Source organism: Capsella rubella, unplaced genomic scaffold (assembly GCF_000375325.1).
Source record: "Capsella rubella cultivar Monte Gargano unplaced genomic scaffold, Caprub1_0 scaffold_2, whole genome shotgun sequence".
NCBI lineage: Eukaryota > Viridiplantae > Streptophyta > Magnoliopsida > Brassicales > Brassicaceae > Capsella > Capsella rubella.
In genome coordinates, this window is record NW_006238922.1 from 13,769,512 (window position 1) to 13,794,764 (window position 25,253).

Consider the following 25,253-nt stretch of genomic DNA (forward strand, 5'->3'; position numbering starts at 1 on the left):
TCTCGTTATATGCTAAAACCCTAAGATTATAAGCTCAGCTACAAAAGTCTTAAACGACTCTTTATTGTCGGGACGCAGAACAAAAGTGAAAATGGCGTCTCTAGGCCAAATCACCCTGCCACGCGCGCCGTCATCGGAGATTGGCCTCTTACGGCGTGGATTGGATCGGCCGAGTATCAGAAGCCGAATCGGATTCAATGGTGGGATTGGGAGCGTATTGAGAAACGCAGGGGAGCAAGCAGGGGTGTGGGCAAAAGCGAGTGTGAGCGAGAAGGTGATGGAAGAGGAGGGCAAAGTCCTCGTGGGTACCTACGCGCGTGCTCCGGTGGTGCTCTCAAGTGGGAAAGGTTGTAAATTGTTTGACCCAGAAGGGAAAGAGTATCTTGATTGTGCATCTGGGATTGCTGTGAATGCTCTTGGCCATGGAGATCCTGATTGGCTTCGAGCTGTCACCGAACAAGCTGGTCTTCTTGCCCATGTCAGCAATGTCTATTACACCATACCTCAGGTATATAGAGATTCATTTCTGCATTTGTCATTTTCATTCTATTGATCGATGGTTGTTCTTTTAGTATCTTTTAATTTACTGGATCGTAAGATTGTTTATGACAAGTACTTGTACCCTGATATTTTTATAAAATTGGATTGATTTTATGCCCTTCCTTGAGAAACTTCTTTTCTGCTTCCGATTTCCTTTAGTTTTCGGGCTTAGGACCAGTGAACATGCTTATCGACATATTGGTGCCTATCCGTCTGCTTCACTGGTTAATATTATATCCTACTTACACTTGGTTCTCGCTCTGTAGATGAGTTTCATGCTTTTTAGTTTTGTTTTCCAGCCATTGAGAGTGTTTAAGGATGATGATAGTATAGGACAAGTTAGTATTCACGCCAGTAAAACTTTAGTGGTAGGATAGAAAAATTATGTGGCGTTTGCTGATCTTGACAATGCTTGAATTTCCTCTGGAAATCCTCACACCAATTCTCACTGCTATTTCAAATCAAAGTATCAGCAAACGTCTAGACATTGCTAATTTTTACATTTGAGAAGATTTTGACATCAATGTAAAATGTGAGTGTATCTTCACTCTCGTACATAATACTTCATATATTATTCTTTTTTGCCATCAATATAAGTATATTACTTCATACACATTGCTAATCTAAAAAAAAAAATTTACTTCTTCGCAGATTGAGCTCGCGAAACGCTTGGTGGCAAGTTCTTTCGCAGACCGGGTATTCTTTTGTAACTCTGGAACAGAAGCCAACGAAGCAGCCATCAAGTTTTCGAGAAAGTTTCAGAGATTCACCCATCCCGAAAACAAAGAAGTCGCGACAGGCTTCATCGCCTTTACAAACAGCTTCCATGGTAGAACCTTAGGAGCTCTTGCCTTGACAAGCAAAGAACAATACAGAACTCCTTTCGAACCCATCATGCCAGGTGTAACATTCTTGGAATACGGTAACATTCAAACGGCCACTGACCTTATCCGCTCAGGTAAAATAGCTGCAGTGTTTGTGGAACCTATTCAAGGAGAAGGAGGGATCTACTCTGCTACAAAAGAGTTTCTTCAATCTCTGCGCACTGCTTGTGATGCTGCTGGATCTCTTCTCGTCTTCGATGAGGTATATACTCTACATTTCCTCGGAAATCCATCCCAAATATTCTTCTTTTGTTTCTACTTTTGCAGTTTTCCAATTGGTTCTGCCTCAACTGGCTCATTCCGCAGGTACAATGTGGTTTGGGTCGAACGGGTCTCATGTGGGCTTATGAAGCATTCGGTGTAACTCCTGACATAATGACGGTTGCAAAACCTTTAGCTGGTGGTTTACCTATTGGAGCGGTGCTTGTGACTGAAAAAGTTGCAGAGACCATAAACTACGGAGATCATGGAAGTACATTTGCAGGCAACCCTCTTGTGTGCAATGCAGCAATTGCAGTTCTTGATAAAGTATCGAATCCCTCTTTCTTGTCCAGTGTCTCAAGTAAAGGTCGATACTTTAAAGACCTGTTGGTGAAGAAACTTGGAGGAAACTCACACGTGAAGGAAGTGAGAGGTGAAGGGCTTATCATAGGAGTGGAACTCGATGTGCCGGCAAATTCACTGGTCGATGCTTGCCGAGATTCGGGTCTTCTGATTTTGACAGCAGGGAAAGGAAATGTCGTCAGGATTGTTCCTCCGTTGGTTATATCAGAAGAGGAAATCGAACGTGCGGTTGAGATCATGTGCCAAAATTTGACTGCGCTTGATTAAGTGAGACTCTTGTAAGAGAAATGATGTGGGATTGAAGAACAACAAATGTTTCATATTCGATCTTGTCTTAAATTAGCCTCAAGTGTACCGGTAAATGCTCTGCAAAATTGAAAAGAGATAAAATTTGAAAGACAATTAATGGACTAATTGGCGTTTCAATCTAAATCCTTCTGTATTTTCCTTGCTTGGTTCGACGATGTTGCAATCACGATTGTTTCTGTCTTGAGCTACAGTATGCTGGTTCTGATCGCTGCGTGAATTTTACCAGACACAGTGGTAGTTAGCGATGCTACATCAGCCGATCAGCGTATGGTTGTAGCCAAGTATCCTATTTCATTTATATCCTAGCAATCTACTAAAGCTAATAACAAGTTCCCAAGTTTCAGACCTATGGTTACACTATTCATCAAAACGATACTGATCCCATGATGTATGCAGCAAGCTTCTATATCATAGGTTAATAATATATGACTCAACAATTCATATTTTATAAAGACACTGGAGCTTTAGTCAGTTTCATATAATTCTAGACCAATGTAAAGTCATGTTTCAAAAGTAAAACAAACGGACAACTAGGATTTATGTCCAACGGACCAAGATTATATATGGCCTCTTGTTTCGTTTCACCAACAGCCAAACACAACAACAACAAAAAACCATACAAAGCTAATGAAAACAAAACAGAGCTACTTAAATCACTTGCTAACAGAGCCCTAAACTCAACTTCAAATCAAGCTCTAAACCCATTTTGCCAAGCTTATTAAAAGGACGAGTCACATTTCCATGACGACTAGTAGAAGAAGCTATGATATTGGCATCAGCGAACAGTTGTGCAACTGATGTGACGTGAACACACTTGCTCGGATTCTCTGTTTTCTTCGTCTTCTTCTTCCTCCTCCTATTCTCCTCCGACTGAGTCTGAGCTGCTATCTGCTCCTCCGGAATCACGAAGTTGGTCTTGGCTTTCGTCCCTCTCAGCCTCCTCGCCGCCGCGTCATACGCACGCGCAGCCTCCTCCGCCGTATCGAACGTTCCTAACCAGTGTCTGCACCGCCCTATCCTGTCTCTTATCTCCGCCGACCATCTGCCCCACGGCCGTTTTCTCACTCCCATGAATCCTCCGTTCTTCTGCGACATCTTCCGCCACGGCTTCACGCCACCGCCTTGGGTAACCGTGGCGGGGAATTTGTCGCCGAAGAGAACGTTTTCGCCTACCACGGCGGCGATGGAGTCGTCCATAACCCGAGGAGAGCTGTGGAGTTCTGGTATTGGGTTAGAAGAGAAAAGAGAAGAGATATCGAATGAAGTGGTGGCTTCGTTGAAAGGTTCTTTCGTTGCCGTTCCAAAGAAGCTTTGAGGGGTTTCAAGCATGGAGCTTAACGGAACGGAATATTTGAGAAGGTGACCGTCAAAGGTGTTTTCCATTTTTCTTTCTTATGGCAACAAAAAATAATATTTTGTCTTCTCCTTTGCCATCTTTTTATAGCGGAAAATAAAGATCATCTATTTAAATTAATTTATTTTATTCAGAAATTATTAGACTGTTTTATTTTTCATCTATTTATTAGAATATTTAAATTTTACTACTCTAATTAATTAATAGTATATCGGAGGGGGAAAATATGTACAGCAATATGAAAAGAAAAGATTATGGTAAAAGATATGTTTGTTTAGTGAGAGATAATTAAAAGATACTGCACGTCAATTTCGATTAGACGGTAAAATCTTTCACATTTATGCTCACCTGTCTTTTGCAGTGCCAATATATGAAGTTTGTACCTTCTTTTCTTTTTTCGATAGAGGAAGACACAAACTTTTCAACTTTTCTTTTTAAAATCTTCTTCTTTCCTTTTAATTCTTCTTAGAACAACTTATTGATGAAGTAAGTGACATGGACCACATACAAGAACAAGGAAATAATGAAACAATTTTGATCCTCCTAGTAGGCTTTAGACTTACACAGTTAGCATACATCTTTGTTTTATATATAACTATGCAAAGGTAAGCATAGTCTTGAAAAAACACACTAGGAATTAGGAATGAAGGATAATTAGAAAGATTTATGAATGACCGAAATTTCTAGAACAAAAAAGAAAAATTGAGCTTAGAAATGATGAAGAGTACGTTCGTTCGGGTTACTTAATAATATTACCGACAGAAGATCTTGTAAGTGTGTCAGATGAAGTCAGAGTCAAGTTGGAACAGAGAGAGAGGATCTTTAAACTGATCAAACAAGTGTACTTTGCCTTTGGACGTGGCGATAACAAATTGCGAGATATGGAAAAATCTTCAGAAATGACTTAGCTCATGCTCTCATGGATTAGAAAGATATCAGTCAAAAACCATTTTGTAACGTTTCTCTTTTATTATGTATGACGCTATATTTATTTATTTAACCCGTCATTACATTTACAGAGTCCCTAATAATTAAACAACATTACGACGTCATCCAAGGAGCCTACTACACACCCGCATGACGCCATCTTAAACTCAGATCGACACACACGACGTCATCCCCACGAGGCCATTCTGACACCAAATACCCGTAGTAGGGCAAATAATTATAACAATGCGCTCTGTCTCAATACATCCATGACAAGTCTTGCCTGAAAGACACAGACGTTGCAGCACCGTGAACACCTCTTCTAGACACCTGAGGACAGTCTTCCACCACAAGCAACTCCAGCTTCTGAGATCCAACAAGTGGTCTCAGTCCCTCGTCTGTAACTCCAAGACATTTTGATAGCTTCAACACTCTGAGACATGGAATCTGGCTCGCCAGAATCATACCCTCGTCGCTCACTTCCTGGCAGTGGACAAGCTCCAATATCTCTAGATTCTGAGCTCTACATAGAGCCTCCATCCCTATGTCGTTGAACGAACACACGTGGTCAAGTGAAAGCTCTCGAATCGGGCATTTCTCCACCAGAGCGACTATCCCCTGGACGGTGAAAGAGAAGAGCGAAGGGAATTCCCCGTCCGAGAAAGAGATCTTGAAACGTTCGAGCTTCGAGCAGTGTTCAGATATGGCACTGAGGCTTTCATCGGTTAGCCTTATGGTGATGTTGTTTAAGAGAGGCAGAGTGAAATCCGATGGCACACGAAGTGAAATGCTTCTGAGGCGTTTGGCTTTCTGGACCAATGCTATGATGTCTGAGTCGCTGACACCGATACACATGTCCAGATGAAGCTTCTCCAGGTTATTGCAATTTCTAAGCACACAAGCGAGCCCTCGACCGGGAGCTATGATGCAATTCCCAAGGCTGAGCTCCACCAAACTGTCACAAGGAACCAATTGTCTCGGCCACCGCTCCACAGCTACTTGATCATAAACCTTCATGTACCTGTAGTTGGCATCTACCTCAAAGTGCAGACTTCGAAGCTTTCTCCAGCTATTCCTCAGCTTGATTAAATCACCTTCCCCAATCGCTCTGCAGTTCTTGATGCAGAGTTCTTCTAAAGTCTCAAGCTTTCCGAAATAGTCCAGCCACTCCACGCTTGCAACGTTAAGGCATCGAATGAGGTGAAGCCTCCTGAGTTTCTTGCAGCCTACAGCGAGTGACAATACACCACAACCAGTGATCCTGGGAGCGAAATGTAACACTAACGAAGAAAGGCTTGTACAGGATGACAAATGGCGAATGCCAACATCGGTGATGAAGGTGCAGTAGCTAAGAGTGAGATGAGTGAGACAAGGGCAGTTAGTGGTGAGGACAAGAAGGCCTTGATCGTCAAGTTGTTTGCCCAGTTTTGACATCCAGCCTGAGTAAATGATGTCAACTTTGGAGAGATTTGGAAACCTCCTGCAGAGAGAAAGCAATGCATCGGTGGCAGGAACTAAACCGCAACCGATCCGTAGAGAGTATCTTTGCTCGTTGTCAAGTGAATAGAAACGCCTGCACGAGAGGGAAACAGAGTTTCTGTCATTCGTTTTCTGAAGCTTCCTCAGAATGTCCCAAACCAAATGGTCTGGCAACTCATCCATTGTTGTCTCTCTATCTGTGAACAAAACAAAAAGATGAAAGCATATGTCAAGTGAGAAAGTCATTCTAACAATGAAAAGACATAACATTACAGAGATTACGAAGAACAACAAAAGGCGTTTGAACCGTACTCAAAAAGTTAAACTTGCAGAGACAAAAAATAAGAACAAAATAAGCAGAGAACAGAGGAAAAACGCATCAGAGATGTCTAATTATAGACGATTCCAAAAGCAGAGATTAGATTCCTTACCGAACATCAACACAACTCTAGATAAACAAAAAAATTCGCATCCTTGATTAATCTACAAGCACTCGTCTTGTTACAAAACACATCCAAAAGAAAAATCACAGGAAAAAGATCTCACCAGAAGAACTTGATCAGAAGAGAAGAAGAATTCCAGACATGAGACAACAATCAAAAAGGCTACGGTTTGACTTTTTAATTTTAACTCAGCAGAGAACCAAACCCATCTTTTTCTTTAATTCCCCCACTCGGTGTCGGATAAGGACCACGGGGGAGATATCATCTTCTTCTTTTTTTATGGGTCTTTTGAGTTTCTATAAGGCCCATTTGTTGTCGGTTTTTCGGCCTATAAATAATTCACGTGATTCGTTGGTTTAGGGAAATCACCTCTTTTGTCTGAAATATTTGGGCCTATGGTTATATGAAAACTAAGTTCTCTATAGTCCAATGGGCTGTATATAAGGTAGCCCAAACGTTAGACGCGTGTTTGTTCAGCCGATAACTACCCACTCGCAGAGTGAGCACGTAGACGCCACCTCCCCCAAAATCCTTGGACTAGAACATGCGGAAAAAAATATAATTGCTCTTTTTCGTATACAAAAAACTTGGCGCAAGATTATATTACTGGCTTATCCAGGAAGTTTATCTCCGTTTTATTAGCCATTACAATTAAGATAATTGTACAAATTTAATAACAGATCAATGGATATTTTTTTCTAATAATGTTAATATTCATTTCACAATGAAAATATATGTTACATAATTAAGTATAACCAAATAATGGTCTCATGCCAAAGAAAAGTAAAAAATATGGAAGCATACAACATTCTTGAACCAAATCATTATTTCTCGTCAAAGACGACGATTTAGAACAAGATAAGAAGAATCCCTAAAGTGAACTAGTAAAGGAAAGAACACGAAGACAGCACAATAAAGATCACAAGTCACCATAAAGCAAGATGGTAGTCCTTTCACCAGTAATCCGAACTTAGCAAAGAGCTGGGGAATTACCCAGCTTAATGTGTTAGGCAATGCTCTCTCACTCTTTAGGAGGAGTACAGAGCCTGGCAACATCTTAACCACGAAAAGCCATACTAACACCACCACGCGCTAAAACAGTCACTTCTTCAAGCAAAGTCATTTGTGAGACTTTTAATGAACTTTAATATTACCAAGATTGAATTCAGTCCAAAACATTTTTTTGTAAGACTTTTGCTTCAAATAACTTTTCGCTACAATTTCTCGCGTCAGGTTCCAAATTTTTTACAAATTCTCAATCTAATAATATATGCGCTAAACAACTCATCAAGGCTTCAACGATATGCATAGTGAGTTATGGCATTCCAGAAAAGGTCCAAAGGGTAACGAATATAGTTCCATAAGCCTGCCTAATACAGTAACCCCAACAGTTCTGTCGTTAGTTAAATTTACACATTCACCGCTGTTAGATTGGTTCAACCTTTTAGTCTCTAGCCTATGTGACATTTGTTTCCAGAAATTGGAGTATAATCTTCATCTAATCCCCTCATCTGTTACTCTTCTTTTTACTTGCATTCCCAGTCCCAGACCCAGAGGTATTAGTAGGTATGGGCAAAACGGTACCATCCTTGACCTCTTTCGTCTCTGAGACCTCACTCTCACCATCCATTTGGGCCATTAGTTTTCCAAGCTGGGAGTGTGACCAACAGAGTTAGCCAGTGTTTTATTATATAACAAAATATGGTAGGTTGTATTATCTACTATATGTTTCTTTACCTGTTCTTCTAATCCCTGAATCTTTTCATCCTTTGCCCGAACTGCCTTTGTCTCCCTATATCAAAGCAAAGTTTCCATCAATGAAAAATTGAGTCTAATCTCACAAGCTAGAATATGGATTATTTCCCATGAGGAGACTTGCTGGATAGATCAATACCTTTCCTCCATTTCTGTAATCTTTGTGCTCCATATGTCTCTATTTTTCACAAGATTTTCGTTCAACTACATATGAGAAAACAACAAGTTAATCCTCCACCTAAATTTAATTAGATGTTGCTTTGTAAATATGCTATCAAGAAAAACTTTCAAAACGAAAACTAGATACTCACATCTTCAAGAAATTGCTTCTCTTTGATACATCTGTCAAACCTGGTTTGCAGTTTCTGCAGTCTCTGGCTTATTGCCTTGCTCCCAGCTTCTGAGACTTTATGTTCGGTTTCCTCTTTGACATTTTGTAGCAACTTTTCAAAATACTAACAGCCGACGAAAATATAAAAAGAAAACCACGAAAGAAATTCTTAATCCCTTTGGTAAACAATTAATACTTAAATAATGTGAATCAGACAATGAAAACTTCAAAAGACTAGTAGGTGCTTACTTGTTTTTGATTCTCTAGTTGTGCCTGGAGAAGTTCGTTGTACTCACTAATGATCTGTGGTGTGAAAAAAGAAAAATGACGAGGCACTAAATTAACTTAAGAATACAAAAATTGAACATGAGAATTATGAAAACATGAAACACAACCACTACCATGTCCACTTTGCTGTTCAACAGAGCATCAGTCATTCCACTGTCAGAATATTCACAGCTTCCACAACCATCCTTGCTTAGACTACCATGAGAATTCAACTCAACTAGCTTGCCATCAGTTTTGGATTGAATAAGCCGGTGAACATAATTGTCACCAGCATAATCCCAAACACGTTGTGTTTCAAGCTCAAGTGAATAGCAATGCTCTGTCTCCTCCCAGTGCCTTCTGGCATGTCCTCCCTTGTACCTATGGAAAGTATTTAACAAAGAGAAATGGTTAACTTTGGACAGACGAGAATAAAACATGTCTCCATGCTGATTGCAGGAAATGCAGTCCATACCTTCCGCAGCCAACAACCCCACAAATAACACACATCCAGAGATTCTCCGTTGTTTGGCAAACACAACATACTGAATTTTCAGGTTGCTGTTGGCAATATCGACAAACCTGTACACAACACCCATAAAGATACGAAAAAGAAATTGAATCTTACTAGGCAAATTTTTTTTTTTCAAAGCATGAAAATGATAAACGAATCTTACTGGGCAAGAAGAATCTGGCCAATTACTAATACATGAACAATGGAAGGAATGATTGCACATGGTTGTGAGAATGCCACCTGTGTCTTGGTCCAACCTCTCTGAAACATGAGCATATATTAATATAGAGATACTGCCAATCTTAATATCAATGCCTATGTTTACACTTTCTAGAGCTAGGCTAAGCCATATCTTTGCATAAATTTGAATAATTCAGGTTAAGAATTTACCAAGACAAACTGGGCAAGTAGGTTGCTCTATTGGGCCAGCAGCAGAAGGCTGTGTATGGTCAATGGATCCACTATAACCGGTAAACTGAACATCTAGAGTAAAAAGCAGGCGACAGACATCTTCCTGTACAAAGTTAGCAGCACCTAATCAACCACAGAGATACAGTTGATTTCATATTCAATGTAAAAATATTGACTATCTCAAACAAAACCAAACCTCCAGAGAATTGAATTGTTTCCCTCTAAAATGCTGGTAGAATGTATCGGTAGATTCCTGACTATCAAACCTTATCAAAATGCTGTATCTATTTTCAATGCCATCATTCCTGTAAAGAACAAAAGCCAGAAAGCAAACTAAATCCTCAACTCCCCATCCACAAGTAAACAGTTCAGGACGAAGTAGAACACAGTTTTTGGTGAGCACTTTCTCACTCTTCTATCATTCCAGAAACCAGATAAAAATCACAATCTAGCAAAAGGATCTACAGTGTCACTAAGAGAATTTGATTTCCCTTTTTTTTTTACCTGACGGTTCGCATCTCCAATATGTGCTGAATGAAAGAGCCGCAGAACTGGCAAAAATCTGCATATGTCATATGGTTGGGCACCCCAAGAACGCAAACGAGAGGGTTCCTTCCAATCTAAAGGACAACAAAACTATCGCAGATTCAAACATATAATTCCGGTGGAAAAATGGACGCAATCAAACGGAAGACTGATTCGAATCTTACAGGTAGATTCGAGGAGGAGGAAAAAGACGACGAATCGGCATCGTCGGAAAATAGATGCATTACGCCGCGAGTCTCGCCGATTCTAGGGTTTCCAGAGGAAAAATGAACTGTCTGAGTCATATCGGAGAGTGACGATTCACCGGAAACACTTGCAACCGGCGGTGGTACAATCGATTCTTCACCGGCGATAATGGTTGAAGTTGAAGGTATCATTTAGTCTTGCCGCCAAAAAAACAAGACGAGAGTTTCGTGCTTTTACTTACTGCGCGTCGTAACGGAGGGAGATCTCTCGCACTTCTAATATACTCCAGAGAGATCTCTCACACGTCATTAACTCCACCAGGATATTTGATAAGTACAGAAATAGCAGATCGGTGAAGACGATGAACATTCTATAAACTTGCTCTAAAGACGAAGCTAGACTTAAATACAACTCTTCACTAACAGGCTTAAAATTAACTAGTCCCCTTATTCATTTAAGCCCACTAAGGCCCAATGCTCATTATCCCGATCATAACAATATTTAATTTTCAGGCAAAAAAAAAAAAACACACCAACGTTTCAATGCTATCAAATAAATCCCTCTTCTAGTCATAATAATTTAATATTTTAACATCACAGAAAATTTTGCTGATGAAACACTCTCGGCGTACAACATTTATTGTTGGAAATAAACAATCACTCCAAGTTATGAACTCGTCGAGCTTTCTACAGATGGTTAAACAGAAGCTGGCACTTGGGAGTCTACCGACTTCAGAACCTCCTCTCCCATCTCCTTGCAGCCCACCAGTTTCTGATCAAAATGACAAAAACATTAGTACTGTTCGTTGTGTTGCCTGCTTGTTTAAACGTTTCCTACACCCTGGACGTTTTACAGGAAAAAGAAACATGTTAAAGGAGTGGTTCAATAAACATACAGTTCCTGCAGAGTAAATGTCACCAGTTCTGAACCCATTGTTCAGAGCAACCAACACTGCGTCTTCAATTCTCTTGGCTGCCTTTTCTTCTCCAAGTCCGTATTTCAGAAGCATTGCAGCACTGAGAATGGTTGCCAATGGGTTTGCCTTATCCTGAAATTTCGAAGAATGGACAATATTGTGCTCTTTATTGTTGGCACAGAAGTAGTTTTGAAATCAGGGAAGAAAAGCCTTCTTTGTTTTAAGATTAGAGTTAGAACCTGTCCCGCAATATCAGGTGCAGAACCATGTATAGGTTCAAAGAGTCCAGGTCCCTGTATTAGACATGGCAGGTTTATGTTCAGATTGGATCATACTGCTGCATACTCAAAAATCAGATATTACTTTATATCATACCGAATCACTAAGACTAGCAGATGGCAGCATTCCAATGCTTCCTGTGATCATTGAAGCTTCATCGGATAATATATCACCAAAAATGTTGTTTGTCACCATAGTGTCAAACTGCATTTATGAAACAATCAAATCATGGTAAGGATTAACACACGTCCCACATCAAAGCGCTATCAAGGCTGACTAGTTTGGCAAATACAGGTACCTGTTTTGGGTCACGAACAAGCTGCATCGCGGCATTGTCAACATACATATGTGAAAGCTCAACATCAGGATATTCAGAGGCTAATGCTGTCACTCGTTTCCTCCATAAAATTGAGGCCTGCATAGAAGAAAATCACATTAGCTCAGGTGTTATATGTGTTCCACAGGAATCAGGAGAGATGAAAACAAGTCAAAGAAAAATGTAATTATCAACCGTACTTCCAAGACATTAGCTTTGTCGACTGAGCACAGCTTGCCACGCCGTTTCCGAGCGGTCTCGAAGGCAACACGAGCAATTCTATCAATCTGAGGAAAATAAGAAATGCTTTATTAGATTTGTCTGTAGTACTTAACAATCAGTCCGCGGGAATCTTTATCTGAGATTTTCAATAGTGTACCTCGTGAGCAGCATAAACCTCAGTATTAAACCCAACTTCCTCGCCATTTTCATTGGTCTTTATGCCCCTTGGCTCTCCAAAGTAAATACCTGTTACCATGAGGCAGATATTTAAAGATACTGTCCCACTAAAGAACGAGAAAGACAAGAATGACGATCAGTTTTAATAAAGTAATTAAACTGACCTCCTGTAAGCTCCCTCACAACCATTAGATCAACACCTTCTGCTACCTCTCTCTTTAAGGTGGAAGCATCCACTAACTGTACAAAAAGCAATAATTTGAGTTTCACACAAGAAACAAAAGGCAGACTACCAAGAATTTTCTGAGGCTGATTACCTGCGGCAGAACTGTAGCAGGTCTAAGATTTGCAAAGACTTTGAGACATGCACGAAGCTGAAGTAACCCCTTCTCAGGCCTCAGATGTTTTTCATTGTTATCCCATTTGTACCTTAAATTATACAAACATGAAAATATGAAAAACTGTATTTCCCAACCAAAATTTAGGGCCAACAAAAGACCAGAGAGAAGACATACCCTCCAATGGCTCCAAGAAGCACTGCATCTGATTCTTTTGCAGCTGAGATGGTCTCCTCTGGCAAGGGCACTCCGACCAAATCCAAAGCAGCTCCTCCAATGGGCATCTCCCGGAAGCTAAATTCCACTCCTGACACAGAGCACATACTCAATTTAAACCTTCGATTACATCCAAATAAACCCCACCCACGATTTCAAAATCTTGCTTTCAAAAGAAGAATCTCGCCAATTACTAATATTCACATCTTTCAATTCGACAAGTACCACTAATTCCAATTCCAAGCAGAAAACAGTAACGTCTCCAGAATGAAATTAAACAGCAACAACGATAAAACCATAGAAGGAAAGGGAACAAGAGAGAGAACCTTCCAAAGATCCAGCTTGTTGAAGCACATTCTTGGCAATAGAGACAACCTCCGGACCGATGCCGTCACCGGGAAGGAGAGTGATGTTGTAACGTTTATTCCCAGGGGAAGCAACGGCGCATCTTACTCTAAAGGGTGCGGAAGATTGTTCGGAGAGAGCTCTGAACGTAGCCGGCACCTTGACCGGCCGGATATTCGTCTGCAGCGCCGCCGCCATTTCAGGGAGAAAGGATTGGTCTTTCTTTCGTCTCTCTTTTTGGTCTTATTTAGGATTTTTTTTTCCGGATTTTGAAACTCTGCAGGTACCTCTGAATTCTGATATAGTAGTAGTAGTGACTAGTGTAGTACAGTAAGACTTTAGGTCTTTGCATTTACGGGTCCTTTTTGCACATTGTTTTGTTTTCACAAATGACCCCAAAAGTTTTTAATTTTGTAACTGACACCTTTTATTACCACATGCAACAATTATATCCATTTAGTAGCAGATTGTAGAGAAGAAGGCCTCATCCTAGAAATACACTCTTCAAGTGCAGCTTCTCATTTTCTCTCAAGTCTCAACAGCGATCTTAGGAACATGTATACACTTCAACAATTTATCAGACAGAAACAAACATTGATTTTCTCAATGGCACTCTCTGAAATTTGTTTATCGTTTTTGCAGCTAAACCAAGCTTTTAGTCGAAGCAGAGACTTTAGCATCAAGGGATCTCAATATCTCCTCTCCCATTCTCCTGCAACCTACGCACGTCTGTCCAAAATCCAAATTCTCGTCATAAATGTAACATTTAGTTCGATTTTGCCAAGAGAAGAGGAGAAGAAAGGGCAGCTTACAGTTCCAGGTGTGTGAATGTCACGAGTTCTGAATCCACGGTCCAAGACATCACAAACTGCTTCTTCTATTCGCTTTGCTGCATTTTCTTCTTTCAACCCATATCTCAAAAGCATGGCAGCTGATAGTACAGCTGCCATGGGGTTCACTGTGTCCTGCAATCCATAATGTCAGCATGTTTATATACACATGAGTGGTTTAGCGTGCACTTTCATATATATATATGAAGATCGAGAGGCAACCTTTCCGTAGTGTTTAGGTGCAGATCCATGCACAGGTTCGAAGATTCCAGGCCCCTGTATTTACCAGAATATGAGAAATCCAACAATCTTTTTTCAAGAAATTGATATTCCTATAAAGGACAAAAAAAAAGAAAAAAGAAGAAGATTTGAAGCATACTGAATCACCAAGGGCAGCGGATGGAAGCAATCCTACACTTCCCGGGATCATAGCCGCGAGATCAGAAAGAATATCACCAAACATGACCCCAGTCAGAATGGTATCGAACTGGAACATCACAAAGTGAAATTGCATTTTCTAAGAATCATTGCAGTCAAGACATGAGGAGCTAGAAAAAGTGTTCCAAATTGGACTGGCTTTACGAAATGAAAACCTGTCTTGGGTGCCGAACAAGATCCATCGCAGCAGTGTCAATCAGCAGATGACTCACTTCAACCTCAGGATACTCTGAAGCCATTGATGTTACTCTTTTCCTCCACAACATTGATCCCTGCACCCGAAGAAAATTCAGGAAAAAGTAATGGATTATGGATTTATTTCATCATTTTCAAATTCAGCTGGAAGTTTTCAAGAGTTTACCTCCAAGATAGTAGCCTTGTCAACAGAACAAAGTTTGCCACGTCTTTGCTTAGCAATATTAAATGCAACGCGAGCAATGTGATCAACCTAAGCAGAATCAGAAACAAGAATGGTATTGAGCAACTATTACATTAACCAGACCTCAAATACCTTTCCAGCAAGATTAAAATACTGCAACTGCGAAAATATGATACCTCACTTGCAGAGTAGGACTCAGTACAAAATCCAATTTCTTCACCTTGTTCATTTGTGGTAAAACCCCGAGGATGCGCATTGTAAATACCTGTATTCAGCAAAGAAAGACTTAATCTTTGATAACCAAAATTATAAAAGCGATAAAGAACCAAATTTATATTTCAAAGTGAATCACTGACCCCCAGTAAGCTCGCGGATGATCAAAAGGTCAACCCCTTCAGCTGTTTCTTTTCTTAGATATGTCGAATTAACCAACTAAGGCATATAAAAAGTCCACAGACTTTATGAAGTTAAAGGCTTTGATGAACATAAGCAATGATCTGTGTGAGAGATTAGGTACCTGTGGTAACACTGTGATGGGTCTTAAATTGGCAAATACTTCAAGAGCCGCACGGAGCTGCAACAAAGCCGTTATTGGCTTCAAATGCTTCGGATTGTTATCCCATTTCGGCCTTCAAATACAAAAAGTCCTAATTTCAGATGAATCCAAAATACAAATATGGTATATAAGTGAAGAAAAGGAATTTAGAATGAAAGTTCCGGTTATACCATACCATCCAACAGCTCCGAGAAGAACAGCGTCTGATTGCTTTGCCCTTGTCAATGTTTCCCCAGGTAATGGGACTCCGACGAGATCTAAAGCAACGCCTCCTATAGGCAACTCCTCGAAGCTAAAATATATCCCTGATATGTGTAGAGGGAGCAAGAACTTAAAAAAGATCATCACTGTGAAATTTAAATCTCCACGATTTCAGTTCGAAAATCAGATAAAATGGGCAAAAGAATGAGAAAGAAGGAACCTTCAAGAGACCCAGCTAAACGAAGAACTTCCACAGCGACTGGGATGACTTCGTTGCCGATACCATCGCCGGGAAGCACCGCGATAGTGTACCGTTTCTTCGGAGTGTTGGCGGCACATCTGATCAGACACACCCCCCTAAAGTTATGTTTGGTGGCGGATGCAAACGCAAACGGATTCTGGGTACTGCCGACGTGGAATCCTCGAACTCCCGTCATTTACTAGGGGGGCTATACAACAAAGACTTTGTATCTCTTCCTACAAGGAGACCTAAGAAGCTACAGAAACCAGTTCAAAGACAATTGTCCTAACACTGAAGCAAACATCGTAACCAAAATATTAAATAAGCGCTTACATGGTTGATTCTGCGTATCGTGTTAAGCCGCTTAGACTTGTAATCCTCTCATCCACATCGCATATTGGTTGTTTTACCTGTAACTAAAGCCTCAAAGCCTAAAGCATCCTTCAGAACAAAAAGGATTTTAGAGTTCAAATTGCAGAGCTGTTCGCCTGTTCCTGTATATAGCAAAAACCAATTGAGCTGAAACATGATAACTTCTGGAATCGAGATAATAAATAGTCAATTTGGCCATGCTTAAAACGGTAAAACTATATGCAACAAGTAGTAGAAGAAGCTGACATTCATGTATTGGCAATTACTTACAGCGGATAAGTGTTGTCGAGAGTCCCACAGGCACTTTTTTAACGAAAAAGGAAAACAACAACACTTTTTTCCTTTTTCTTAAAACCACGCGCTTCACGCGCACTTATCAAATAAGGAAACTATGGTAATGGACATCTGAAACAAAAGTTTTTATTGTTAAAGAAATTTAAAAAATCATTATAACCAAACTTTTTAAACCGTTCTATGTTATACGTTTTTTTGGGCTCAGAGAGGCTCAATTATGGGCCTCTAAGAAGAGAGATCGGCCCAATTTTCTAAATATTTAAAACTCCAAATCTAATGGGTGATCTGTCGGGTCAAAAACTTGAGTGCGGTGACCTACCGGAGGGTATTCCGGGTCATAATTCGCCCGTTTGTTAATTGCTGTTAGTCGGTAAATGAACCCCAATTCCGCCAATGCTACTGTTGCGGCGATTCAATGGAGTTCGGATTACTTCTGCTGGCTCCGTTCGGCTTCTATCTGTAAAACCCATTGCCAGTGTTGATGATGCGAATCTTCGATGTCAGGAAGAGGATCAGTCCAGTTACGATCAGAAAGCAGTATGCGAAGCGCTCTCCTGTTACAGCAACGATTGGCAAAAGGCGTTGGAGTTTTTCAACTGGGTCGAGAAAGAATCCGGATTCAGACATACCACCGAGACATTTAATCGGATGATTGATATTCTGGGTAAGTATTTCGAGTTCGACGCTTCTTGGGGTTTGATAAACCGGATGATTGGAATGCCTCAATCTCTGCCGAATCACGTTACGTTTCGTATAGTCTTCAAGCGTTATGTTACGGCTCATCTTGTCCAGGAAGCTATTGATGCGTATGATAAATTGGATGATTTCAATTTGAGGGATGAAACATCTTTCTATAATCTGGTCGATGCGCTCTGCGAGCATAAACATGTGGTTGAAGCTGAGGAGCTTTGTTTTGGGAAGAATGTGATTGCTAATGCTTTTAGTCTTAGTAATACTAAGATTCACAATCTGATTCTTCGCGGGTGGTCCAAATTGGGATGGTGGGGTAAATGCAAGGAGTTTTGGGAGAAGATGGACACTGAAGGTGTTGCAAAGGATTTGTTTTCGTATTCTATTTACATGGATATCATGTGCAAGAGTGGTAAACCATGGAAAGCTGTGAGATTGTATAAGGAAATGAGGAGTAGAGGGATAAAGCTCGATGTGGTTGCGTATAACACTGTGATTCGCGCCATTGGAGCGTCGCAAGGTGTTGAGTTTGGTATCAGGGTGTTTCGCGAGATGAGGGACAGAGGCTGTGAACCTAATGTTGCAACGCATAACACAATCATCAAGCTTCTATGTGAAAACGGGCGGATGAGAGACGCGTATCAGATGCTTGATGAGATGCCTAAGAAAGGATGTCAAGCAGATTCGATAACTTACATGTGTCTCTTTGCCCGTCTGGAGAAACCAAGTGAGATCCTAAGTCTGTTTGGTAGGATGATAAGAAGTGGGGTGAGGCCAAAGATGGATACATATGTGATGCTAATGAGGAAGTTTGAGAGATGGGGATTTCTTCAGCCGGTTTTATATGTGTGGAAGACAATGAAAGAGTCTGGGGATACTCCTGATGCAGCTGCTTATAACGCTGTGATTGATGCTTTGATTCAGAAAGGAATGTTGGATATGGCTAGGGAATATGAGGAGGAAATGATTGAAAGAGGGCTATCTCCAAGGAGAAGGCCTGAGTTGGTAGAACAGTCCTTGGAAGAAACGCTGGTTACTGGTAGATAAGAGATCATTCTATTGGTTAAGTGTTCAAAAGATAAATGAAGGGACTGGTTCTGGTGCCTGCGTTTCTGTCTTGATATCAAGAAGCCTCCGTTGGTTGAAGAAATCTCCCTCAAGGTATATCATCTTTGCCATAAAGTGCACACATTTCAGTTCAAAGCCGAGGAGGCACGATGTAGCCATTTTCCAGAAAGGAAAAAAAAAAAAGAAAAAGAGTTATTTTCTTAATTAAACTTTCTGAAGAAAAATTGCCACGAGAAAAGCAAAAGCAGAAAAAAGTTGGTACCAGTCAAAACATTAATCAATGTAAAGTTAATTGTGTAATTAATGCCTTTCTCCGTATCTCCAAGTCGACGCTGAACAATCTACCATATACAGTAGTACTGTAAAAGTATATATGTATTTACCAAATTAGCAAATTCCGAAGTTTATGGTATAATCATAATCAATTTATAGGGGGGTAATATGATTTATTGGATTGTTTAATTTTTGTAGACTAAAATGGAATTTTACATTTATTGTGAAGAGAAACCGCGTGGACTGTTTTTAATTTGTTTTCTTTTCTTTTTATCTTTACAAATAGCTCACACAGCGAAACCAATAAGAGGAGAGTTTAAAGAGTAATTAATTAATATAAGCAAAAAGACAATCGGTGGAGAGAAAATTCTGAAAAGAAGAAAAAAAAAACTAAAAAAGGGAACAGTATCGTTTCACCTTCTTTTATCCTTGATTTCCTGAAGAATTTAAAAAGATTCTTCTTTTTCATACGTTTGAGTTTTTTTTTTAAAGATAGATAAACCTCTTTTTTTTTTTTTAATTAGAAACGCAACCTAACCCAAAAAAAAAACACAGAGACATTTTATTTGTTTTTAAAGAGAAGGATAATGCTTTATACGCCGTCGTATTATGATCGCCGGCGTCTCCTCTTGATTGCCGTTGGGCTTCTGATCTCGTCGAGTTTGGTTTTTTTCGCTCATGGAGTTTCTTCTTCTTGTCATCATCATCGTCTATCTTTAACCTCATTGCAAGGTTCTTCACATTCCTTCTTTTTTTTTCTTTTTTTTTTAAATGATCACAAAACAATACGTATATATTTGTTTTGTTTTTCTTAACGAATTTAAGAACAACGATGATAGGAGTGAGGAGGCAAATTTTGGAAGGAGAGAATGGGACATTGGTGTTAGCGGCGGAGAGGACACGGCGGCCTGACCCTCTCAACCATTTCAATATTTATTCCGACGGTTGGAACGTTACCAATCCTCATTACATCGCCGTGAGTCTTTTTATTCATTTCCCTTCAGTTTCTGTTGAATCTACAATAATAATAATAATACTGTGTTATGTTTTCTTTTCTTTTTTCAGTCCGTTGGATTTTCTGCTGTTCCATTCATAGGCATAGCCATCGCCTGGTTCGTATTGCTCGGACTCTTCCTCATCTGCTCATGCCTCTGTTGTTGTTGTTGCGGCTGTGGCCGCCGGAACTACGGCTACTCTCGCGTCTGCTACACCCTCTCTCTCGTTTTCCTCCTCCTCTTCACCATCGCCGCCGTGTAAGCTCCAGTTTGAATCCATTCATTGTGTTAGCTTTAAATCTCGAGATTTATCAAAACCATGTTTGTATGTGTCCAGGATTGGGTCTGCAATGCTGTACACCGGGCAAAACGAGTTCTACGGCAGCGTAGAGAAGACTTTTATGTACATTGTGAAACAAGCAACTGGAGTTTTGACTAAGCTCACGAGCTTATGGGACTCGATTCAATCTGCTAAAGACATTCAGCTCGATGGACATAACCTGTTTCCTCCCGAGTTTAGAGGTAACATCGATCACTTCAACAACATGATCAAGATGTCTAACATCACTTACCCCGACCGTGTCGCTAACCAGACTATTCGTTACCTCACGGGTGCACTAAATCCTGTGTAAGTATTCACTAGACGACAGACGCCTTGCGTCACAAGTTAGATTTTATAGAAGCTCTGTTTTGATTATTTTACTCAAAATTCGTTTTCTTCCAGGAGGTATGTGTTAAACGTAATTGCTGGTGTTATGCTTGTAGTCGCCTTCCTAGGCCTCTGTAAGTCCCCAACGTTAAGGTTAAACGTATTTTGATCTTAACATAATATACTAGATGATCTTAATTTTATCTGTTTCTTTCGTCTGAACCAGTGTTTTCGTTCTGTGGCCTACGAGTTCTTGTCTACCTGTAAGTTACACTTACACTAGCGTTGTCATATAAATATCATATACAGATGAAATGCTTATAATGAATGTTTAACTATCAGATTGGTAATTCTGGGTTGGATTCTCGTCACAGCAACAATCCTGCTCAGCGCCGTCTTCCTCGTTTTCCACAAGTAATGCAAACTTTTTCATCATCACTTGATCATTGATCTAACCAAAATTTGTTTTTTTTTTTTATGGATTCAAGCTAATGGTGTCAGTTAAAACAGTGTGGTTGCGGATACGTGTATGGCTATGGACCAATGGGTGCATGATCCAGCGGCAGAATCAGCATTGAGCCAAATTCTTCCATGTTTAGATCCTAAAACCGTTGGAGAGACTTTGGATATTACCAAGACGATGACGGCTACGGCTGTTGACATGACCAACGCGTACACGGTCAATGTCAGTAACCATGAGTTCCCACCTAATGTTCCTTTCTACCACAACCAGTCCGGTCCACTCGTTCCTCTCCTCTGTAACCCGCTCGACCAAAATCACAAACCGCGACCTTGTGCTCCGGACGAAATCCTCCTAGCCAATGCTTCTCAGGTAAATAAACACATAAAAACTAATAAAACACACTTTTTGTCCACGAATGATAAACATATTTTTCAATTTGTTTATTTGTTTTGGTAAAATTAAGGTTTACAAAGGCTATGTGTGCCAAGTGAACGCAGAAGGGATCTGCACAACGCAGGGTAGGTTAACTCCAGCTTCATACGACCAGATGATGGGTGCGATAAACGTAGGGTTCACGTTGGACCATTACGGTCCCTTCTTGGCTAGTATTGCGGACTGTACTTTCGTCCGAGACACCTTCAGAGACATAACGACCAAGAACTGCCCTGGCCTCAGCATCACGAGCCAGTGGATCTACGCAGGACTCGCCTCGCTCTCTGGTGCGGTCATGTTCTCACTTATCTTCTGGTTGATTTTCGTCAGAGAAAGGCGTCACCGATCTCATACCAAAAAATCTATGATCCAGATGAACAGATTTTAATTTCTTAGGAGCCAGCCCATACCATCATCTTTTCTTTCCTTTTTTTTTTTTCGTTGAAAACATTAATAACATGGTTTTAAAAATAAAAATAAAAATCTTATAGAATGAAGGGAAGGGATAAAACAGACTGATCATTTTTAGATGTAACTCGGTGATTAAATTTAGAAATCAACAACTGATTTAGGATAATAACTTCAATGGATAGTTATTAGTATATTGTTTACTGTTTCTTTTCCGAATTTTTCTATGTATGTTAATTGAGGTGAGAAAAAATGTTGGAACATTTCTATGGCGACACGACCGGCTATCGGCTATAGCAGAGAGTTGGATTCAATTAAGTAAAGCCAGTTAATGATTTTTTGACGAGGATGAAATGTCGTCGTCGGACCCCAAAATTAAATGTAATTAAGTAACTACGAGTATTTGGCTTTGACACATTTACCTTATAAAATGGTACGACGAATGTAAAATTCTCACGTGGCTGGTCTCTATTTGTGCATCGAGGCCGGTGTCCCTGCCGTTTCAACTTTCTAATTATTAAGTATATATATTTTTTTTTTTTGTAACTAGTAATCGTAGCAGGTTAGTTTTTTTTTCGCATTAGTTAGGGTCCATATTATTAGCAGTCAAAACAAGACAAAACAAAAAGTTAGGCTCTTTATTTTATTTATTCACCGATAAATTTGTCGGTTTTTGACTCGATGATATATATATATGTGTGAATCCTTTACTAGGAAGCATATATTATGTATATACATCGTAAAATTAAGAATTGTAAAATAATAGATAGAAATGGGATCGATAAGATCAATGCCAATACCAAAGTCATGCATCTGGGCGGTCCACGCGGGGACGAAGTCATTACGTGAATGGGCGAGCTCACGTGTTTCAAGCACAGAATCTCAGCAAAGCAACAATTTCTTCTGTTTTTGCTTACATACACTACAATCCATATTATATGAATATACAAAATTAAGCAAACCAAAATCAAGTGTTTGATTGGTTAGTGCTCTTATATAACTGAAGTCCTGAAAGTTTTATTTAATGATTTTAAGCCAGAGCAGAGATACAATTAGGAACAAAAACATTATTTAGGTTGTCATATCGTAGCAAATTTTTATAAAGAAAATACTACAGTTAAGATGATTAGTTTCAAAAGTGTCATGTTAAACCTCTTGCTAATCACGCTTTTCTCCTCAATTTTATAACGTATACTTTAAAAATATGTTTACAAATATTAAAATAATTACTTTTGGAGATCTTTATATAGTATATTAAACACACACCAAACAATAAAAGAGAGCGAGTGATTCATCATCTCTGTTCATTCCTTACTTTTAAAGCAAAGCACTTCTCTCAGGGAAGAGAGAGAGAGAGAGATAGATAGATCGGAGATGCCGAAGCTGGCGGAGAAATCGGGAAGCCGACCACCGTGGGTGGGATTAGCTGCAGCCGCGTGGGTTCAGATGTCGGCGGGAAGTGGTTCGACGTTCCCGCTTTACTCATCGGCTCTCAAATCGGTTTTGGGTTTTAGCCAGCAACAGGTCACCATCCTTGGCGTCGCTTGTGATCTGGGAGAAAACATGGGGCTACTTCCTGGGTACGCCAGTAACAAGGTTCCTCCATGGGCGATGCTTCTCATCGGAGCTTCCTCTTGTTTCCTTGGCTTCGGCGTTCTTTGGCTCTCCGTCAGCCAAATCGTTCATGGTTTACCTTTCTGGCTGGTAAGATAACGCCCCATGTTTCTAATATCTTACTCTCTTTCGTTTTTTTTTTAGGGGGGGGGGGGGGGGGTGATTTTTCTCATAAACCCTGAGATTGCATCAAATGTCGATAATTAGTGTGCCTTATAAATCAAGTTTAGATCTTTAGTGTTACTAAGTTGTGTCATCGATCAGATTTATGATCTATGTCACTGGGTTCATCTCTATTGTTTCGTTGATCACTGAACTCACGAGACTAGTGTTGTTGTTGACAGCTATTCATTGCTCTAACTATAGCCACCAATAGCAACTCATGGTTCGGTACAGCAGCTCTTGTCACCAATATGAGGAACTTTCCTATGAGCCGAGGCCCTGTGGCTGGACTTCTCAAAGGCTATATTGGGATCAGTGGTGCAGCATTCACTGTCTTGTTCAGTATGATGCTTCACCATTCAGCTACCAATCTGCTTCTGTTTCTTACCGTTGGCATTCCTGTGATTTGCTTAACTGTAATGTATTTCATCCGCCCCTGTATCCCGGCTACTGGTGAAGACCCTTCTGAGCCCATGTATTTCGCTTTTCTGCTTGCCGCAAGTATACTTCTTGCTGCTTACCTGGTTGTGACGACTGTGGTGAGTGAGGTGTTTTCCCTGCCAATTATACTCAGATATGCTCTTGTCGCTATCATGGTGTTATTTTTGTTGGCCCCTCTTGCGGTTCCCATCAAGATGACACTTTTCCGTTCAAATGCAAAGAGCTCTCCACTGGGTTCTTCAGACAATCTAGCCAAAGAAGAAGGTACCCATGAAGAACCGTTACTGACACCTTCTACCTCAGCTTCAAACCTTGGGCCTATTTTTGAGGGAGATGATGAGTCAGATATGGAAATACTTCTCGCTGAAGGAGAAGGTGCGGTGAAGAAGAAGAGAAAACCCAGGAGAGGTGAGGATTTCAAGCTTGACCAAGCTTTTGTCAAGGCAGATTTCTGGCTCCTTTGGGTTGTCTACTTCCTCGGCATGGGTTCAGGGGTTACGGTCTCGAACAATTTGGCACAGATCGGATTTGCTTTTGGTGTTAAGGACACAACAATTCTCCTCTGCCTCTTCAGTTTCTTCAACTTCATAGGCCGTCTTGCTTCAGGTGCCATTTCTGAGCACTTTGTGAAGTAAGAATCTCTCTCATCTTTTTTTCTCTAAACGAATCTCTCTGTTTCTTTCTGGTAAAGAAGTGACTCATACGATTCTCATTTTGCCTCTAAGGTCGAGAACGCTTCCAAGAACACTATGGATGGGAGCTGCGCAGCTAGTTATGGTGTTTACATTCCTCCTCTTCGCCACAGCTACCAATTACACCATTTACATCGCTACTGCTCTAATTGGGGTAGGCATGGGGTTTCAGTTCTTATCTATCGCCACCATCTCAGAGCTATTTGGTCTAAGACATTTTGGAATCAACTTCAACTTCATACTCCTGGGAAACCCGCTTGGTGCAACCATATTCTCGGCCTTTCTAGCTGGATACATCTATGATAAGGAGGCTGAAAAGCAAGGGAATATGACCTGCATAGGTCCTGACTGCTACAGAGTAACGTTTTTGGTTCTTGCCGGAGTTTGTGGGCTTGGAACTCTGCTGAGCATTATTTTGACAGTGAGGATTCGCCCTGTATATCAAGCTCTCTATGCATCGGGCTCTTTCCGGTTGCAGCCGCAATCAACAGGTCACTGATATATCCAGAGAGCGAGAAGAGACTGTGTCTAGAAAAAGGAAGATATAATATAAATACACCCATAGATGCTATTATCTACTTTTCATAATTATAGGCTCCTATTGTATCATGGTGCAAATCATTTTTAGTTTTGTTTGGATTGTATTCTAAGAACTGTGTTGAAAGAAGCCATTTGTATCGGCTCCTTGATGTAATGCTGTTTGATGTTTGTATTATGACAGTCACTGATACAAGAA

The 25,253-nt window shown here is 40.3% G+C and overlaps 9 protein-coding genes across 13 annotated transcripts; 4 read left to right on the forward strand and 5 right to left on the reverse strand.

The window, feature by feature from the left end:
- Nucleotides 1-54: 54 nt before the first annotated feature.
- LOC17896436 (acetylornithine aminotransferase, chloroplastic/mitochondrial) lies at nt 55-2,414 on the forward strand. Its single transcript, XM_006302178.2, has 3 exons — nt 55-508; nt 1,192-1,626; nt 1,731-2,414. Exons 1-3 carry the CDS (start codon nt 92-94, stop codon nt 2,253-2,255), a joined length of 1,377 nt encoding a protein of 458 aa, XP_006302240.1. The 5' UTR covers nt 55-91; the 3' UTR covers nt 2,256-2,414.
- Nucleotides 2,415-2,799: 385 nt separating this feature from the next.
- Nucleotides 2,800-3,731, reverse strand: LOC17896281 (ethylene-responsive transcription factor ERF084). Its single transcript, XM_006301600.2, has one exon. The coding sequence runs from the start codon at nt 3,678-3,680 to the stop codon at nt 2,958-2,960; it is 723 nt and encodes a 240-aa protein (XP_006301662.1). The 5' UTR covers nt 3,681-3,731; the 3' UTR covers nt 2,800-2,957.
- An 810-nt stretch (nt 3,732-4,541) lies between these two features.
- LOC17894436 (F-box/LRR-repeat protein 14) lies at nt 4,542-6,714 on the reverse strand. Of its 2 annotated transcripts, none has more exons than XM_006302128.2 (2): nt 6,604-6,714; nt 4,542-6,254 (listed from the first exon to the last, which is right to left on the reverse strand). In XM_006302128.2, the coding sequence occupies exon 2, from the start codon at nt 6,238-6,240 to the stop codon at nt 4,837-4,839; it is 1,404 nt and encodes a 467-aa protein (XP_006302190.1). In that variant the 5' UTR covers nt 6,241-6,254; nt 6,604-6,714; the 3' UTR covers nt 4,542-4,836. The 2 variants fall into 2 exon arrangements, with proteins under 2 accessions (XP_006302190.1, XP_006302189.2); XM_006302127.2 differs by lacking the exon at nt 6,604-6,714 and adding an exon at nt 6,489-6,593.
- Nucleotides 6,715-7,791: 1,077 nt separating this feature from the next.
- On the reverse strand, nt 7,792-10,877 carry LOC17894401 (BRCA1-associated protein). The gene is made up of 12 exons (XM_006302122.2): nt 10,489-10,877; nt 10,283-10,398; nt 9,975-10,083; nt 9,758-9,881; nt 9,531-9,628; nt 9,329-9,435; nt 8,988-9,234; nt 8,836-8,889; nt 8,567-8,710; nt 8,395-8,459; nt 8,238-8,292; nt 7,792-8,151 (listed from the first exon to the last, which is right to left on the reverse strand). The coding sequence occupies exons 1-12, from the start codon at nt 10,699-10,701 to the stop codon at nt 8,008-8,010; spliced, it is 1,476 nt and encodes a 491-aa protein (XP_006302184.1). The 5' UTR covers nt 10,702-10,877; the 3' UTR covers nt 7,792-8,007.
- Nucleotides 10,878-11,029: 152 nt separating this feature from the next.
- On the reverse strand, nt 11,030-13,605 carry LOC17894397 (3-isopropylmalate dehydrogenase 2, chloroplastic). The gene is made up of 11 exons (XM_006301034.2): nt 13,301-13,605; nt 12,936-13,065; nt 12,738-12,849; nt 12,585-12,660; nt 12,401-12,489; nt 12,222-12,308; nt 12,004-12,120; nt 11,802-11,909; nt 11,666-11,719; nt 11,406-11,558; nt 11,030-11,281 (listed from the first exon to the last, which is right to left on the reverse strand). The coding sequence occupies exons 1-11, from the start codon at nt 13,515-13,517 to the stop codon at nt 11,207-11,209; spliced, it is 1,218 nt and encodes a 405-aa protein (XP_006301096.1). The 5' UTR covers nt 13,518-13,605; the 3' UTR covers nt 11,030-11,206.
- A 201-nt stretch (nt 13,606-13,806) lies between these two features.
- LOC17895032 (3-isopropylmalate dehydrogenase 2, chloroplastic) lies at nt 13,807-16,740 on the reverse strand. 4 transcript variants are annotated; one of them, XM_023787976.1, is made up of 13 exons: nt 16,607-16,740; nt 16,298-16,458; nt 15,944-16,200; nt 15,698-15,827; nt 15,484-15,595; nt 15,323-15,398; nt 15,143-15,231; nt 14,949-15,035; nt 14,743-14,859; nt 14,529-14,636; nt 14,372-14,425; nt 14,132-14,284; nt 13,807-14,048 (listed from the first exon to the last, which is right to left on the reverse strand). In XM_023787976.1, the coding sequence occupies exons 3-13, from the start codon at nt 16,158-16,160 to the stop codon at nt 13,962-13,964; spliced, it is 1,230 nt and encodes a 409-aa protein (XP_023643744.1). In that variant the 5' UTR covers nt 16,161-16,200; nt 16,298-16,458; nt 16,607-16,740; the 3' UTR covers nt 13,807-13,961. The 4 variants fall into 4 exon arrangements, with proteins under 4 accessions (XP_023643744.1, XP_023643743.1, XP_023643742.1 ...); XM_023787975.1 differs by having other exon boundaries at nt 15,944-16,212; XM_023787974.1 differs by having other exon boundaries at nt 15,944-16,220.
- Nucleotides 16,741-16,928: 188 nt separating this feature from the next.
- Nucleotides 16,929-18,713, forward strand: LOC17896100 (pentatricopeptide repeat-containing protein At1g80550, mitochondrial). The gene has a single exon (XM_006302196.2). The coding sequence runs from the start codon at nt 17,024-17,026 to the stop codon at nt 18,365-18,367; it is 1,344 nt and encodes a 447-aa protein (XP_006302258.1). The 5' UTR covers nt 16,929-17,023; the 3' UTR covers nt 18,368-18,713.
- A 780-nt stretch (nt 18,714-19,493) lies between these two features.
- On the forward strand, nt 19,494-21,802 carry LOC17895954. Its single transcript, XM_023787990.1, has 8 exons — nt 19,494-19,637; nt 19,727-19,914; nt 19,994-20,284; nt 20,381-20,439; nt 20,532-20,568; nt 20,648-20,719; nt 20,816-21,137; nt 21,232-21,802. The coding sequence occupies exons 1-8, from the start codon at nt 19,494-19,496 to the stop codon at nt 21,586-21,588; spliced, it is 1,470 nt and encodes a 489-aa protein (XP_023643758.1). The 3' UTR covers nt 21,589-21,802.
- Nucleotides 21,803-22,883: 1,081 nt separating this feature from the next.
- Nucleotides 22,884-25,237, forward strand: LOC17895325 (protein NUCLEAR FUSION DEFECTIVE 4). Its single transcript, XM_006301990.2, has 3 exons — nt 22,884-23,312; nt 23,567-24,456; nt 24,551-25,237. Exons 1-3 carry the CDS (start codon nt 22,983-22,985, stop codon nt 25,014-25,016), a joined length of 1,686 nt encoding a protein of 561 aa, XP_006302052.2. The 5' UTR covers nt 22,884-22,982; the 3' UTR covers nt 25,017-25,237.
- Nucleotides 25,238-25,253: the final 16 nt, after the last annotated feature.